The sequence below is a fragment of the Ovis canadensis genome, chromosome 1 (assembly GCF_042477335.2).
Source record: "Ovis canadensis isolate MfBH-ARS-UI-01 breed Bighorn chromosome 1, ARS-UI_OviCan_v2, whole genome shotgun sequence".
Taxonomy (NCBI): Eukaryota; Metazoa; Chordata; class Mammalia; order Artiodactyla; family Bovidae; genus Ovis; species Ovis canadensis.
In genome coordinates this window covers 21,813,272-21,830,544 of record NC_091245.1, presented here as the reverse complement: position 1 = coordinate 21,830,544, position 17,273 = coordinate 21,813,272, and the positions used below count along the sequence as shown (strand labels likewise).

General features: G+C 44.9%; 1 protein-coding gene across 12 annotated transcripts in view; it reads left to right on the top strand.

Moving 5' to 3' along the window:
• MKNK1 (MAPK interacting serine/threonine kinase 1) overlaps nt 1-17,273 on the top strand; it is a 45,679-nt gene that overhangs the window by 20,076 nt on the left and 8,330 nt on the right. For all 12 annotated transcript variants that reach the window (XM_069590410.1, XM_069590458.1, XM_069590478.1 and 9 more), the window contains 6 exons: nt 1,655-1,756; nt 4,232-4,329; nt 7,061-7,140; nt 9,043-9,116; nt 11,193-11,297; nt 14,589-14,644. In XM_069590410.1, coding sequence (XP_069446511.1) covers nt 1,657-1,756; nt 4,232-4,329; nt 7,061-7,140; nt 9,043-9,116; nt 11,193-11,297; nt 14,589-14,644 — 513 coding nt within the window. In that variant the 5' untranslated portion in view covers nt 1,655-1,656. The remainder of the gene's footprint in view (nt 1-1,654; nt 1,757-4,231; nt 4,330-7,060; nt 7,141-9,042; nt 9,117-11,192; nt 11,298-14,588; nt 14,645-17,273) is intronic.

Genomic DNA, 17,273 nt, shown 5'->3' with positions numbered 1-17,273 from the left:
CATCTCTTTTCCTTTTAGTCTCCCTTGGAGGGAGGGTGGATCTTGGGGTGCTAATGTTTAAGTTTGGTTCTTTGAATTCATAGCATGTTGCAGTCCCCAGATACATCTTGTGCTTAAAGCTGTCAGCTAGAGTAGTAGAGATCCTTTGTGGATTCCTTTTCTTCACGTGTTCATCTGTGCTCTAAAATGTAAATGAAAGTCTGCTGTCAGCAGATCCTAAAAACGGAAGGGAAGGAAGAATGCACCTCCATTGAGCTGTCAGACACTTGGCTGCTTAACCAGGTTTTTCTGGATTGTGCTATTGAAACGTGCCATTGTTCTGTGTGCTTTCTCCCAGTGGCTGTTGCATACTTGCTTCTGAGAACAATGTACAGTAGCTATGCCTAGGCTCTAATCTGTCTTCCTGAGCAGACTTGCCAATTTTCTGATCGTGTTCAGCTGGGGTCCTCTGAGTAAAGAGTAGGCCTTTCCCCTCAGTGGGCAAAGAGCCAGCTTCCATTTCAAAATCTCAGAAAAAAGAAAGAAAGAAATCCAGCAACCCAAGCCTGTGTTTATTGAAGGTTGGTCTAAAAGTCTCTCACATTGTATACCCCGTCAGCACTCGAGCGCCTCTATTTTAGAAGGATGTAAAGGTTTAATCACCCTGGTGGGGATTTAGACCCAGAGACTTCAGAGAAATCTTATTATTTCTAACTGCAGGCAAAGGGTATTAAGGCTCCACTCTGGATCAAGGGCATGACATGTTCTATAAGTAATTTATCTTTAACAGGGGAAGGCCCTTACTAGAGTGTCTTAGAAACAGGACTGTGATTGGCCACTGGTTCATTATTCCTCCTTTTCTCTTTCCCCCTCTCAGTCTCCTGCTTTATTTTCTCTGGCCGTACCCTTTTCTGTCCAGTGTCTAAATGTCTGCCTCACAGATCCTCCCTTTAAGGTGGGGAGCCAGGTGCCTTCCAGGGAGTGATAATAATGTTTTTGTAAAATAACTGAATCCAGCAACACGGCATAGACCTGTTAATGGCAGACTTCTGAGTGGACCCTACCTGCATCCTCTGAAATAAGGAGCTAAGGAGGGAGAGTGTGCCTCATAGGCCCTCAAGTCCATGCTCTTGGACATGAAGGAATTTAGGGCCACCCTCAAACCAAACCCCTGCCCTGTTGTACCTTCACAGAAGCAGTCTCCACTGAGGGCCTTTTGAATCCTTTGCACATCCGCAGGGGTGTTACTGAACATGTCATTTCATTTATATGGACTGCCCTCCCAAACCCATCTCCCCTTCTGCTTAGCTCGCTGGGTCCTACCTTTCTGGTGCTGAGGCTGGAAGATGTCACAGGTAGGATTCTGCTTAAGGATTCACTGCTCAGTTTGGGGGCACATCTCAATCCGTGTGCTAATGAGCTTGGTTTCAGCAGGCTTCTGCTATCCTCTTTTAATCTAGCCCATCTGTCTGAATTCCTTTCCACAGTTAATGATCTCCTATAATGGTTCGCCTTTAGTTTTGCCTTCTGGGTCAAAACAGATCAATAGTCCTCATAGATATTTAAAAGCCATGAGTGTAAAGCTCCTGGGTCTCCCCCCTCCTCTTTCTTCTGGGTGAACTTATAGCTTGATCAGTCCAGTGATATTTCCCTTCCATCTCCTCTCTTCTCCCAGAGATGGGTAGCAGTGAACCCGTTCCCATTGCAGAAAGCGACAAGAGGAAGAAGAAGAAGCGGAAGGCCCGGGCCACTGATTCCTTGCCAGGAAAGTTTGAAGGTTGGTCACTGTCTTTGATCTCTTAGAGCTGGGTCGTTGACTCCCCAGGTATACCAGCATCCTGGTAGCCCTGAGTATAGATCTTAGAGCCAGCTTCATGTTTCTCCATGTGATAGGCACGGAAGATAGGAGTGAGAGACATGAGCATAAAGAAAAAGCCACGTGAGGACACAGCAAGAAGGTGGCGTCTGTAAGCCTCATAAACCCCAAATCTGGCAGCACCTCGAATCTTGGACTTATGGCCTCCAGAACTGTGCGAAAATGCATTTCTATGGTTTAAGCCACCCAGTCGGTGGTATCTAGATATGGCAGCGCTAGCTAATACACTTTTAAGCTGAGAAAATTTTTTTAAAAAGGCGAAGATGAGACGGTTTATAGAAAGGGGGTGACAGAGAGAGCACCAGGATGGGAAAAGCTCCCAGATGATGCACAGGCCTCCTCTGAATGGTCTGAGCCCTTCATCAGGGAACAGAAAGGCAGCCTGTCACAGTCGCATATGGAGCAAGGTCGCCTGGTATGTTTCAGCCCCTTTTGAGATGTAACCCTTCCCTCCGCTAGTCTTGGAGGAGCTGCTGAGAGGTGGAACAACCATGGCAGAGGAAGATGAAACATCAAAGGCTGTGGCTGCAAATGAAACTTAAATCTTCTAGGCAGTTCCTTGGCAGTCCAGTGGTTAGGACTCCGCACTTTCACTACTATAGCCTGGTCCCTAGTTGGGGAACTAAGATACTGCAGGCCATGTGGCATGGCCAGACCGAAAAAAAAAGAAAAAAAGAGACGTAAACCTTCTATCAGTAGAGAATTCAGCTCCTAGAGATTACAGCTATTTGTGCTGGATGACTCTGACTCCATTTGAAGAGTGCATGTTGTGTTCAGGGGACATGATCAGGTCATCAAACATTTTGAACACTGTGAGGCACTAGGCTCAGAGCTGGTCCTGCTATCACTGGGCACTAGATGGGATGAAGTGACTCATTGGACACACCTGCAAGTTTCAGTCATTATTCCTAGGAGTAACCAAGGAATGACAGAGTGACCCCCAGCATCTACTTTTGTTTCTTTCATTGTGAGACTTGAAATAGCTTCCCTGTATGGTCCCTCTTTCCAGCACTGCAGACGTAACTAGTGAATTGATTGTTTTGTAGAGTGGTCCTAAAACAAACCCTTTATAAGTCAGGAATATTGGACTTCCAGCCACCAACCTGTCCTGACATGTGCAGGGGCTACTATCCAAGTATCCATTGTGAGAGAAGCATGTCATTTAAAATACAAACAGCTGTAAGACCAAACAGTGATGGAACCAAGAAGGTGGTTAGTGTAAGGTTTTGTCTATTTGTGTTTAACAATAATGTGTGTATGGCAGAGGGGGTGAAGGTGGGGAATGAACAAAAGTCCCATGGGTTTTAGAATAGTTTCCAAATCAACAGGTCTTTCTCTTTCAGTGAACAAGAGAGTATTTCCTGTTATTCACAGATGACTTGTGCAATTATGGAGTTTCTCATAACTAAGTGATAAAATCTAATTTCATGGTTAACAGTATTCTGCGGGTTTTAATGCTAGGCTACCTTTAGAGGAAAAAGGTGACGAACAGTAGCCAAGGGAGGAAGAGGTCAGCTCAGCAGAGGCCTTGATGGAGCTGTGGCTTCCTTTGGAAGGGGTTCAGAGAGCTTGTGCTCTTTGTGAGCCTGGGAGATCACCTAAATATACTTTTGACCCAGGGCTATTGCTGTGTTAGAATCGCTCTGACTCAGCACTCTAAAAACCTCGAGGCATCCGTTTGCATCTTACTTCTCTCTCCTGTTTCCTGTGGGCAACTGTGGGAAACTTCTCAGAAATCTCCAGTGACTTCCACTATGTGTGGTATAAAATAAAGCAGTGCTTTATTCCCCTTTGTATCACCAGTTCCTAGCACTGGTCATGTGGTAGGTGCTCAACAAATGAGTGAGTGAATGAATGATGTCCATTCAGATCTCATCCCTTCTGTGAGGATCCCCCAGATCCACTGAGCAGATTTAACCTTCCCCTTCCCCTTCCCCTGCTCTTTTTTTTCTTACTGTGTTTCATCCCTCTCTGGTTTATTCTGGGGTCACTTGTGTACATACCTGTCTGTCTTCCCCAGCAGACTGTGACTCTCAAAGGCCAGGGACTATATTTTATTCCTCACTCTGTCCCTATTGTGAGTTTGACAAGTTGTCTGGCACACAGTAGGTGCTTGGGAAGCATGTGCTGAATTGAACCCCCTTCACTGACCTCATCTCTAAAATGAGGAACAAGATCCTGCGATGAGACCTGCTTGTCGTGAACCTGAGTCCCAAGGCAGCCGGCAGCACTAGTGGCCTTTCTCATCAATGAGCACTGCCGGGTCCTTGAGCACCTGCGCTGTCAGACTGGGGAAGCCAAGTGACACAGCTCTTCTTTCCTTCTCTGCAAAGGGGTGACTCATCTTGTTATGCTTCTCCTCTATTTCACCTCTAGATGTGTACAAGCTGACCTCTGAACTGCTGGGAGAGGGAGCCAATGCCAAAGTTCAAGTTGCCGTGAGCCTGCAGAATGGCAATGAGTATGCTGTCAAAGTGAGTGTCTTATCTAGATGCCAGAATTTGCTTTGCAGATAGTGAGTCCCAGCTTGTCCTAAACCAGATACATTTTACATTTCACAGCATAGTGGCTTAATAAGAATGGGAGCTCCAAAGCTGTATTCACTGGATTCGGTGATTTCTCTACTTACTTGCTGTGTAACATTGGACAAGTTACTTAACCTTTCTGTCCTTCAGTTTCTTCACCTGTATAATGAGTGTAATAATAGAACTTATATGGTATTGTTGTGAGGTTTAAATAAGTTAATATGTGTAAAGTGCTTAGGGCAATACCTCTGGTGAATGAAGTCAGCTTCAGAAAACAGTCAGATTTGGAATTAGAAGACCTGTCTGAATCTCTTTTTTGACAAACTACTGCTATTTCACTTGGGACAAGTCACTGAACCTCTTTGAGTCTCAGTTCTCACATTTCTAGAAGGAAGATAATTATACCAACCCTTCCAATCTCATGGAGTGCTTATGAAGATGGAAACAAAAATGAACTGGTAGAGGTAGGAACATTTCACAGTTTACAAGATGCTGTACAAGTGATGTACAACAGAGTGTTGACAAGGACTAAGTGCTCAGCTTTGGGGCACGAGAAGTATTTTCCAGCTACATGACCTCGGAGTGGCTTACCTTACCCCTCTGCTCTTCTGTTTGCTGACGCTACATGAAAGAAGGGTTGGATCTAAAGCAGTGGTTCTCAAAGTATGGTCCCTGCATTATCAGCATCAGCGCAACTTGATGATCTGGGAACTTGTTAGAGACACAAATTATCTGACTCTATCCTAGACCTGCTGAATCAGAAACTTGGGGGCAGGCCCCAGCAACGTTAATTTGAACCATCCAGGTGATTCTGGTGCACACCGAAGTTTTCAAGACATCTGCCTGAGCCAGCAGCTCTCATCGCTGCTTCAAATGGGTAAACCCAGCCAAACTGGCTTCTGAAAGACATGTTTCTCCTTTTAACCACATGGTCATAGTCCCAGATGGATTTATAAAGGAGAACACTTTTGCTAAGCCACAGCCCTTTTTGCTGGAGTGTTGCTTCATGTGGTAGCAAAAGCATTATCTTGATTCCTTGTTCTAAACAGATCAGTATAAATTTCAAGTAATTTTTCAGAATATGCCTAAGTGGGTAAATGTAAATGGATTGTCAAATATTTAATACATTTGTGGATGACAGAACTACTTCTTCAAGGCTGCCCTTCCTCCATGCTCCCTGGCATCTTTGGGCAAATATCAGACCTAGGCGGGGCAATGCTTCAGTTTCAGCAGTGCTGCCCATGTCTCACAGCTCTCCTGTTCTTTGAAAGTGCCCCAGATGTGGGCTACTTCTCCAGCCTGGCTCCACTATACTTGATTTTATTAGGGCTTTGCATAACAGCCATCCAACTGATGAATCCTAGAGTCTTACTCTTGGAATGGAATTTCAAGATAACCTGGTCCTCAGCCTCCCTTGTAACTTCTCATAGTTTCCATGTTTTGCACACCCCTGCGATCTCTGGTAGCAAGAGCTGTTTGCCTCCTCAGAGAAAATCGTGCCATCCAACTATGCTGGATAGTTGCCTGCTGGGAATTTCTTCCTAACTTTGATCTGCCTGATGAACCAACAAGCTGAATAGCTTCTGTGCCCCAGAACCACACCTCTCTGACAGCTCAGAACTGGAGTCCATCAGTCTACTAACCAACTTGGACTTATTTAGAAAATTACACTTGGTTGTAGATGTGTGTGCTGCTACATATTGGAGACACTTGAAGTGTCTTTGGTGTCAGTCTTGGGATGAAGGACCCAGATGTCTGCCCACCCCACACATGGGACTGCCAGACAGTGCCAGCTCTGCAGAAGACTTGCTCACAGGCTCTACCTGCAGTGGTTTGGGGCTCTGGATGGGTCTACAGAGATGTGTAAAGTAAGCCAGTCCCCACATAACCCCCCTGCTCATCTGTTGGCTGGTCCATTCCTTCAGTCACTACTTGCCAAGCATCTCCAGGTATAGGTGGGGAGGGGGAACAGCTCACAGCATCATTGGAGAGACAGAACCTCCAGGTTCTCTGAGCAAAGTTGCATAGGATATAAGCGGATGTTGGACAGCGAGGGCTTTAGAAGCAGCTATGGGCTTGAATGGCAGCCCTACCACTTAGCAGAGCTGTGGGCCAAATGCTTTACCTTTGCCTGTTCTTTCGGGATTGTGTTGTAAGGATTAACTGAGATTATGTACCTAAATGACTTCCTACAGTGCCTGCCAAAGGGTAAGTTCTCAGAAGAATTGCAGAAGCGGCGTCTGAGCTGGGTGTTGGAGCTTTATTTCCTCTTCACTGTATCCCTTATCCCCTTGCTCTTCCTCCAGCACTAGGAGATCCTTCAGTAGAGCTTGTAAGTTCTTAGCCTTAAGGCAGAGAGAGAGGCCTTCAGAATAGGAGCTTGGGAGAGCTGGTTCTTTGTCTTGCTGGCTGCCTCAGTCTCCCTGGCTGCTGGGGTAGTGCCCTCACAGGCTTCAATGGCGATGTACTTGGCCAGAGTCAAACAGGTGGGCTAGAAGGTCCTGGGGCCAGTCTGTTGCTTTGCTGACAGAACCACAGTGCCTGCATCGCCATGGCCTACTCCAGACTCGTGCTTGACACTGGATTTGGGCTGAATTTGGCCTTGCACTCTGCCAGAGGGCACCTGTTGGGAGTGTTTTGACCAGGTAGGTGTATATGACAGGTTTTCTTTTTCATACAGATCATCGAAAAACACGCAGGGCACAGTCGGAGCAGGGTATTTCGGGAGGTGGAGACGCTCTATCAGTGTCAAGGAAACAAGTGAGTATAGTGTTGGGTGACTTGCTGCTTCTCTGGGGGGGATGGTTGGCTGCAGAAAAGGAAGTTGTTTCTCACCATCTCCCAACCCCAGCAGTTAGCTCTTGCTCCTTCCCCCACAACTGTATATAACTCCTTCCATCTTACAATTTTTAAAAGAGAAAGAGAGAGAGAGAAGCAGCAGCAGCAAAGAAGCTTGTCTTCTGTGTAGGCTGAAGTACTATACATACCAGGAATTTAGGCAAATTAGAAGAGCAAGCAATCTGAATCAGTGGCTGCTTGGAAAAAAAATAAGTTTTATTTCTTGCAAGCACCTGTAGAAAGTAGGTTGAGTGTTGCCTAGTAGAAATCTATAGGGACCTGCTTTAGTAAATAGATGAGGATGATAATAACTGTGAAGACTATTTGTGCTGTTTTCTTTTTCTAGCATATTTACATGTGTGCAGCTGCTACTAGGGCTTCCCTCATAGCCCAGCTGGTAAAGAATCCACCTATAATGCAGGAGACCCCTGTTCAATACCTGGGTCGGGAAGATCCGCTGGAGAAGGGATAGGCTACCCACTCCAGTATTCTTGGGCTTTCCTTGTGGTTTAGCTGGTAGAGAATCCACCTGCAATGCAGGAGACCTGGGTTCAGTTCCTGGGTTGGGAAGATCACCTGGAGAAGGGAAAAATTACCCACTCCAGTATTCTGGCCTAGAGAACCCCAACATGGGGTTGCAAAGAGTTGGACATGACTGAGCAACTTTGACTTTCAGCTACTACTAAGGGTCCTGAAACCTTGTTTAACACTCTTGGCTTGATAACTGGGCCAAGGTGTTCTCTAGCCCCGTCTTATTCAGCTCACCACCAGCTCCGAATGAGTGGCTCTCCCACTGTGGCTTTAAATCAGGGTCACCTCTAAGACTCCACTTCCCGCTCTCTCCTGTCATGGCAGGGTCAGCAGGGAGCCAGTGGCCAGTATTGATGGCTTTGTCATTAAGCTTGGAAGAAGGGGGCTGCTGTTGATTTAACTCCAGGCACTGCCTCTACAATCTTCTTTCAAATTAGGCCATTTTGGCCATCTTATTCGGACGCCTTTTTGCTAGTAAAAGCCCGATGTCTGTCCCAAAGTGGTCAGCATTTTTTTATGAGAGACAGATTTTTATTTTCAGCCCTGCAGCTTTTGAGTTCAGCATTACAGACTCTACTTGGTTTATTTCATTCTTTAAAAGGAAAAAAGCCCCCAACACCTCTGATATCCAGGCTGGTGGCTTCCCTACTGAGTTACAAGACGACCTTGTTGGCAGAGCGCAGTAATGCTCAGGCAGACAGAGAGTGCTCACCGGGGAAGGCCACAAGTGCTACGGTGGCGGGGAGCGCGGCCGTTTCATTAAGTAGCGCTTAGCAGTTAGGGTCTAGCGGTGCCCACGTTAGGCCCCAAGTCTATTTGACAGATGTTTCCATTTTCTCCAGGCAATGTAAATACTGCCCCGTGATTTATGGGCAAGAGGGAGGGCAAGTAATTATTTGCTGCTTGCCTCCAGGACACACACCTACTATTCAGTGTTATTAGCCGCAATTGCTTCCAGTCGGCTGCAGATTTTATTCAGTTTAATGTGACCGGGACTTTTTTTATAACTCTACCTAGTGGGTTTTAGGGTTGGGGTTTGACAGCACAGACTTGGTGAAAACACCAGAGACTAAACATTATGGAAAGATAAGGTGACCTGAATCTTGCTAACACCGTTGGCTGCTTCTTAAACCTGGGTCTTTAATAAGCATTCTGATTTCAAGTTGATTTCTGCTCATTACAGAGCATCTGTTTGTTTGTTTGTTTGTTTGTTTGTTGTCTATTTAAAAGTGAGCTTCAATCTATAACACCATTTTCCCTTTTTTTTTTCCCTCCTATTTTTCCCTATTTAAGGCACATTTTGGAGCTGATTGAGTTCTTTGAAGACGACACAAGGTTTTACTTGGTCTTTGAGAAATTGCAAGGAGGTACTTACTGTTGAGCGTGTGTTTGGACTTCTGATTAAGACCCAGGGTAGTGATCATCCATCATGAATCCCAGAGACTTCTAAAATGAGTCAAGCTAATAAAAAGGATGAAGGACTTAAAACTGCCCTTGATTTGGGAGAAGGGAGGCCGGAGGGAAGGATGATAATTAGCATTTTGCAGGACTTAGAATGTCATTGGTATGTACATTCTATAAATGCCTTCTCGTTATAATAGGGCTCATATATAGATATATTTCATCATCAATTTATCAATCCATTGTTTTGACATTTCACTATTTAATGGAATTAATTATGGGGCAGAAGCCTTTACATACACTGCAAAGTCCAAAAAGGCTCACCAGAGGAGAGGAGGGACACATTGTTTAGGACACAGACCGGGATAGAAAGGAGGCCTGAGAAGTGCCATCCTGCAGATGGAAAGATGCCATTCTCGACCACCACTGCTACTGCCTTTACCCACACACATGATCGCTGGAATATATATTTAAGTTGCTTTTCTGACATAGAGAAGCCCCTTCCCTCCCTATCACTCGCCCATCCCTAGGTCACATTTGCAAGGTGAAGGTTAAGGAGGATGTCTGGAGCAGAGTGGAGGTCTACACGGGGAGGGGCTAGGTGGTTAAGAGAGCTCCGTCTCTTACTAGCTATGTGACCTTGAGCAAGTCATCTAAACTTTCTAAATGGTACTCTCTGTAATCTGTAAATAGGGGAAATGACAGCTCCTACCTCCTTGGAACGCTGTCAAGATTAAATGCGATAATTCATGTGAAATGCTTAGCTCAATGCCCAGTGGGCACTAAAGGTTTAACAAATGTCAGCTGTTAATATTATTAAAACAATTGGGTGTACTGGGGGCTATTATAGACATGTACTCTTCACCTTCCCTTTTAACAAATTTGGAAACAAGACTTGAGCAATCCCAAGACTTAACCTAGAGCCAGTTTTCTCAGAATGTTCCGCAGTGTATTGGGATCTTTTGATTGTTTACTCTGGCAAGTGAAAGGTCTTTCATCCTCTTCCCACATCAAAAGCCAGAGATAATAAGTAAACGTGCCATTTGTAGGACACAGAGACAGCACCTTCAGGCCAGAAATTCTGGCTTCCAGTGGTGAGCACAGACCACATGGAACCAAGCCATATGCTCATCCCTGTGTGTGCCCTGCTTCACCCAGTGACACTAGCACTGTGAATTACCTGTTCTGAGATGCTTGATGCAGCCAGGTTCATCTGTAGCCATATCACTCAGAGCACAGCTCTACTGAGGCCAGACTTAGTGGGTAAAAAAGAATGATTGGTTGGCTCAGGGATTCTATCCCCGAAGCAGTCAAACCACAAGTCCTGCTGAGGAGAGTTCTGCACAGGCTCCGGGGCCAGACTTACTGGGCTCGAGTCCTGATGACGCCGCCATTTACTGATACATGGTCTGGAACAAGTTGCTTAACCTTTCTTGGCTTCAGGTTAGTGAGGATTACTCTGTTTTGTACATTATGTCCAGTTGCAGTGAGGATAAGATAATCTATTTTTAAAATATCACATAGTGCTTGGTACAGAGCAACTACTCAATAAATATTAGCCATTGCCAACAAAATAACAGCAATAACAATAATAATAATAAATGGGAAATTTCAGGAGAGAAAGCAGTTTTTTCCCTTTTTCTAGACTTTACACAACCAGTAGAGGTGTGGCATTTCCACCTGAAGGACTGTGCTCTTGTTTGGACCTGAGCTCAGATGCAAGGGAGGAAAAGTTCCTCTAGAGAGGCCCCCAGCCCCAGGTGGAGTCACTTTTAGTTCTTTTCGATTTCAGAAGCCAGATCTGCCCCACATCTGCCCTTCTGCACTCATCATAAACAGGTGCAGAAGATAGCTGTCCAGTTCCGTTCAGTCCAGTTTTGTGCTGGTACCTGGTCTGTGCCAGATGCCACACTGGTGCTGGACATTCAGTGATGAGTAAGCCTGTGTCCCCACTTGAAACTTTTGAAAACTTGGCCTCTGAGAAGGTGCTACTCTTACTAGAGCCTGAAAAGACAGTCCTCTCTGCCCCCTCTTCTCTTCAGGCTCCATCCTGGCCCACATCCAGAAGCAGAAGCACTTCAATGAGCGAGAAGCCAGCCGAGTGGTGCGGGATGTCGCCGCCGCCCTTGACTTCCTGCACACCAAGGGTGAGCCAGGCCTTGGCCTTAGTGGGTGGATTGGGCTAGTTGCCTCTGAGGGCCAAGGGAGAGGGGCAGCCCAGGTAGACGGCTGGGAGCTGGTGCAGCTAGCAGGCACACCCACGACGGTGAGGGGGGCAGGCCAGGGTGGCTCCTACACTTCTGATGGGGATGGCAGGTGGTTGTGGAGCTATTAAGCAGGCTAGGGATACAGGAGAAAGAGCAAGGAGGGGAAAAAATAGATTTCATGTTGAACAAGGGATGTCTGAGTGTGTGTATGTGAATGACCTTTTCCTTTACTAATGAAGAATACAAAAATCATGCATAAGACAACCTAGATTCTAGGATGAATATTTGGGTATTTTTCAGTCTAGTGGTTTAAAATATATCACCCGTATCTCTTTTTTCAAAATTGGCATGGTAGTATATGTGTAGTTTTATATTTGTTCACAATAAATGGGAAATGCATTTGTCTATTAACATGGTAAGTTGGAGGTATCTGTTGAACATTGATTGTGATGGTAAATAGCAGGCTACTATTGTTGGAATTATACTTCAGTGTATGGTTCCTTATCTAGAACTGTTGTAGTCAATTAAATATTTTAGCACATTATATATTTTCACATTTCTGGAAATATGTTTACTATCACATACATTTGAAAACTTGCCTAACAGCAATACCATGGCAAAAATGAATTCTGGCTTCACCTTTTTTTTTTTTACCAGCTATGTGCTCTCCCAGTAACAGTGGCTCCCTCCTAGAGCTGTGGTGAGAATTAAGAGAGATCAGAATGATATTATCAACAGTAGCTAACACTTATGTAGCACTTGTTATGTGCCAGGCACTGTCCTAGGTCTTTTATATATCGATTCGCTTAGATAATTGTATGTCTGTTGTGTGTGTGTTGTACACATGTAACAGTGGAGCACAGTGCCTGGCACAGAGTAGTTCTTCAAAAATATTTCCTCTACCCTCCACCCCCACCAGGCAGGCAGCAATTTTCCTCCTTATCCTAATTCCCTTAAAGAAAAGTATCCTGCCTTCTGGGGTGGGGGTGGAGCGCATACTTTGAGGCTTAGTTCTGCTCCTTTCGCTTCTGTGACATTGGCCAGGAGTGCTTAGGTCCACTTGCAGGCATGATGCTCCTGCGTCCTGCTTTGTGCCAGTGATACAGTGCAGCTGGTGAGGCGTGCGCAGGAGGGGAGGCTCACCGATCCACCTCACTTCCTCCGGGGCCTGAGGAAAGTGCTCCATGCCCACACTAGGGGCCTGACTTGCACATGGGATGAAAATTCCTAGAAGGGGGCATCTGTACTTTGCACAGCATGATGAATAGCAGTAGTTCTGTTTCTGAAAGCTGGGATGCATGTACGTAACACCTGCCTGACAGAGATTTACAACTGCTCTCCAAGCAGCCTCGGTAGATTGCAAAAACTGGGTCACACTTTTTACAAGATCCATACCTTGGAGGGGGGTAAAGGTGGTTTTATTTCTTATTTATTTATTTATTTTCACCAGAATGCACTACAGGGACCAGAGGCTGGTGGTGTCTTAGGAGTTCTGAAGTGAGCTGGTTAACATCTAGATGGCCAACTGCCCATGTGACTAGAAGTTGGAGGGGATGAAAAACGATTTGCAGCTGAACTTGGCTGTTTTCTAAATAACTTCACACCTGAAAGATGAATTGGGCTAGAATGGGTCAGCCTGAAACAAGTTCCATACTTTTAAATACTGGACACAGTGCAGCTCAACCTCTGGGAAATGAACTGAAGCAGCCCGATGGCCGGTGTGCTCACCAAGGCAGGCCCATTATTATGGCCTGACTCTTAGTTCTCAGACCGGGGGATGACGGGGCCACAGGCATCTATTTGAAGAGTAAGGCTCCATGTGTGGCTTGTGATCCTTCTGTGGGAGCACTTGCTGTAATGGAAAATATCTTTCACTTTTAGTGCAGCAAGTTGCAGCCTGGCTCAATTTGTGCAGCCTGGACTGAGTTGCTCTGGGTTCTCATTCAATTAGGTGACTGACGAAGTTACTTAGCCTGCTGGAGCTCAGGTTCTTCCTCCCTAGTGAAGAGCGTCCGGTGGGCTGGGCCTCTGCCTCCTGCCGATGAGCCAGAGGGCTGCCGGTGAAGTTGATCAGCAAGGGAGGTATAGTGAAGCAGAGTCTGCTGTTCTCCATTATTCCATGAATCCTCTGCTGCTTCCCAGTACTTCCAAGCAGTAGCTGTTGGACTTTTCCTCTATTGTACAGCTCTTCTATCTCTGCACCATACACTCTGCAGGAGGAAAATGGGAGGTTTCTGAGTCTACCACTAGAACACCATGGCCATGAGTCTTTGTCAGTGTCTTTGGTTAGAATATGGTTTACCCCCAGATGCCTTGTTGGCCAAGTCAGCAGCTTTTAATGCCTCATGTAAGCTGCTACCTGCAGTCTCCTTCAAGGAGGTCTAACCAAATGCAGGGATTGTTGTTGTTTAGTCCCTAAGTCACGTCCTACTCCTTTTTGACCCCATGGACTAGCCCGCCAGGCTCTGTCCACGGTCTTATTCAGGCAGGAATACTGGAGTGGGTTGTTGTTTCCTTCTCCAGGGGGAATCTTCCCAGTCCAGGGATTGAACCCACATCTGCTGCATTGGCAGGCGGATTCTTTCCACTGAACCACCAGGGAAACCCAAAATACAGGGGAGGTTCTTAAGAACAGCACCCTTGGGCCAAAGCAGTCCTTGCTGACCTTCTGATAGGACTGCCTTATACATGCAGAGTAAGTAAGAAGGGAGTCAGACAACCTTTGGGAGATTTGTTAACTAACTCTCAATCCTCTGAATATTCAGGGAGTCCTACTGAAGGAATCTTTTTTTTTTTTTTTTAAGTTGGCCACACAAGAAGAAATGAGGTAAAGTAGTTCCAGCCCCCTGAGATGCTCTCAAACAAGACACTAGTTATTTCTTCACTGCTGTTCCAAGCAGGGCTGTTTGGAGGGCTCTTTGCTCTGGTTCGTATTAGGCTGCTTACTCTGAGTTGGCAGTGCAGTGCTGAGAGGTGGGCTGGCTGGGATTCATTTAGCCCTTCTTATCCCTGCTAGACTTCTAAAGCTTCTGCTTCAGAAGAACTTGCAGAATCAACTGGGCTTTCTGTTTGTGTCTCTGGTTACTTCTGCCTCCTGTAGCTCGTTGATTTTTTAATGTACCATAATTGGGAATTAATCTGCGAACAACAGCATTTGGGAAAATTAATTGTGTGTGGAATGTTTGATAATTGTGGGTATGTTAACCATTTCTTTGTTCTTTGTCATTTCAGGCATTGCTCATCGTGATCTGAAGCCAGAAAATATACTTTGTGAATCTCCAGAAAAGGTACCTGGGGCCTGATTTGGGGTGTCACAGTTGACACAGACGCAGGGAAGCCATCCTTACTTTCAGTGTATATCATCAGCAGCTCTCTCAGCCTCAGTTGAACTGACTGTTAGTCTTATCCTAATGTGTAGTGTTTCTGCATCCCAGGCAGGGCTAGTCCTGGGCCCTTCTGAGTTCTTTATGAGCAGATTGTCGTAAACCTAAGCATTTGCAAAATATATGAGACCTGCACACAGTGATTGTTTTCTAGTCCACTGCACCTACATTTAGAGCGGTAGGTGAGAGTCAAACAACAATTCGATCTTACATCAAGCAAATCTCTGCTTGTGCATGATGTTTATGTTACAGAATGTATGCCTGCTATCGTCTACCACTACAGGCTGTAGTTAGGAAGCAAGTTCTTAAAAAGGGTTTCTGCTTCCATTTTTATTTCCAAAGGTACCCATTAAAAAGAAGACATTTATACTTGGTATTGAACAAATGCAACCTATTTTTTTAAGCTATTGGATGTATTTACCTGTTTTGGCTGTGCTAGGTCTTCGTTGTGGCTCACGGGCTTCGTAGTTTGCTGTGCATGGGCTTAGTTGCCCCACTGCATATGGGATCTTAGTTTCTGGACCAGGGATTGAACCCATGTTCATTTGCAGGCAGATTCTTAACCACTGGACCACCAAGGAAGTCCCCAAATTCACCCTATTTTAATCTTTATCTTAAGCTGTTAGTAAATGGAAGTGTTTGCATTTCCATAAGCATGTGTGAATTTGACAGATTCTTTGTTAGGAGAGTTAAAGCACGGGTTATTTTGGTGGCCCACACTCCTAGCTCTGTGTGCATACATGTACATATGCCTGATACATGTGTCTTGGTATGGATTCAGAGAGAGCTCATAAATAAGGAATGACTGTCAGGGAACATGTGAATCAGCCTGCTACTACAACGCTTTTGTGGGAGATAGAAATATATTCACTCAAATAAGAGCTTGTGGCTTCCTGTCCATAGCTCTGGCATAAAACTATAATTTATCATGATTATCATTATGGTTAATATTAATAATTACATTTAACATTTTTTGAGCACTTACATTGTGCCAGGCACTTACACTTATTTCATCGAGTTTTTATAAAATCTCATGAAGTAGATACTATTATTTTCATTTTATGAGGATGAGGAAACTGAAGTTTGGATAGAGTAAGAAGTTGCCCAAAGTCACTCAGTTGATAAGTAGCAGAAATTAAAACTTGGAGAAGGGAATGGCAACCCACCCCAATATTCTTGCCTGAAAAATTCAATGAACAGAGAAGCCTAGTGGGCTATAGTCCATGGGGTCACAAAGAATCAGACATGACTAAGCAACTAACACTTTCAGAGATTAAAACTAAGGTAGTCTGATCCCGGACTCCACTGTTGCTCTGAACCACTCTGTGATAGCACCTCTGATTTACAGTGTACTTTCGTGTCTTTTGTTTCATTTGATCTTCATGACACAGATTTGTTGCCCCTTTTTATGGTTGAAAAATGAAAATTAAAAGAGACTAAGTGTCAAATGACATCATCAAGAAAGTGAAAAAGCAACCCACAAATGAGAGAAAATTTTGCAAATCACATATCTGATAAGGATTTAATATCCAAAATATGTAAAGAACTTCTAAAACTCAACATCAAAAAGACAATGTAATTAAAAAATGAGCAAAGAACTTGAAAAGACATTTCTCCAAAGAAGGTATACAAATGGCCAGTAAGAAAAGATGTTCAACATCCTTAGTCATCAGTTCAGTTCAGTCGCTCAGTTGTGTCCGACTCTTTGCAACCCCATGAATTGCAGCACGCCAGGCCTCCCTGTCCATCACCAACTCCAGGAGTTCACTCAAACTCATGTCCATTGAGTTGGTGATGCCATCCAGCCATCTCATCCTCTGTCGTCCCCTTTTCCTCCTGCCCCCAATCCCTCCCAGCATCAGGGTCTTTTCCAAGGAGTCAACTCTTCGCATGAGGTGGCCAAAGTATTGGAGTTTCAGCTTCAGCATCAGTCCTTCCAATGAACATCCAGGACTGATCTCCTTTAGGATGGACTGGTTGGATCTCCTTGCAGTCCAAGGGACTCTCAAGAGTCTTCTCCAACACCACAGTTCAAAAGCATCAATTCTTTGGCAGTTGGCTTTCTTCACAGTCCAACTCTCACATCCATACATGACCACTCGAAAAACCATAGCCTTGACTAGATGGACCTTTGTTGGCAAAGTAATGTCTCTGCTTTTGAATATGCTATCTAGGTTGGTCATTACTTTCCTTCCAAGGAGTAAGCGTCTTTTAATTTCATGGCTGAAGTCACCATCTGCAGTGATTTTGGAGCACAAAAAAATAAAGACTGACACCATTTCCACTGTTTCCCCATCTATTTCCCATGAAGGGATGGGACCAGATGCCATGATCTTTGTTTTCTGAATGTTGAGCTTTAAGCCAACTTTTTCACTCTCCACTTTCACTTTCATCAAGAGGCTTTTTAGTTCCTCTTCACTTTCTGCCATAAGGGTGGTGTCATCTGCATATCTGAGGTTATTGGTATTTCTTCTGGCAATCTTGATTCCAGCTTGTGCTTCTTCTAACCCTTAGTCATCAGGGAAATGCAAAT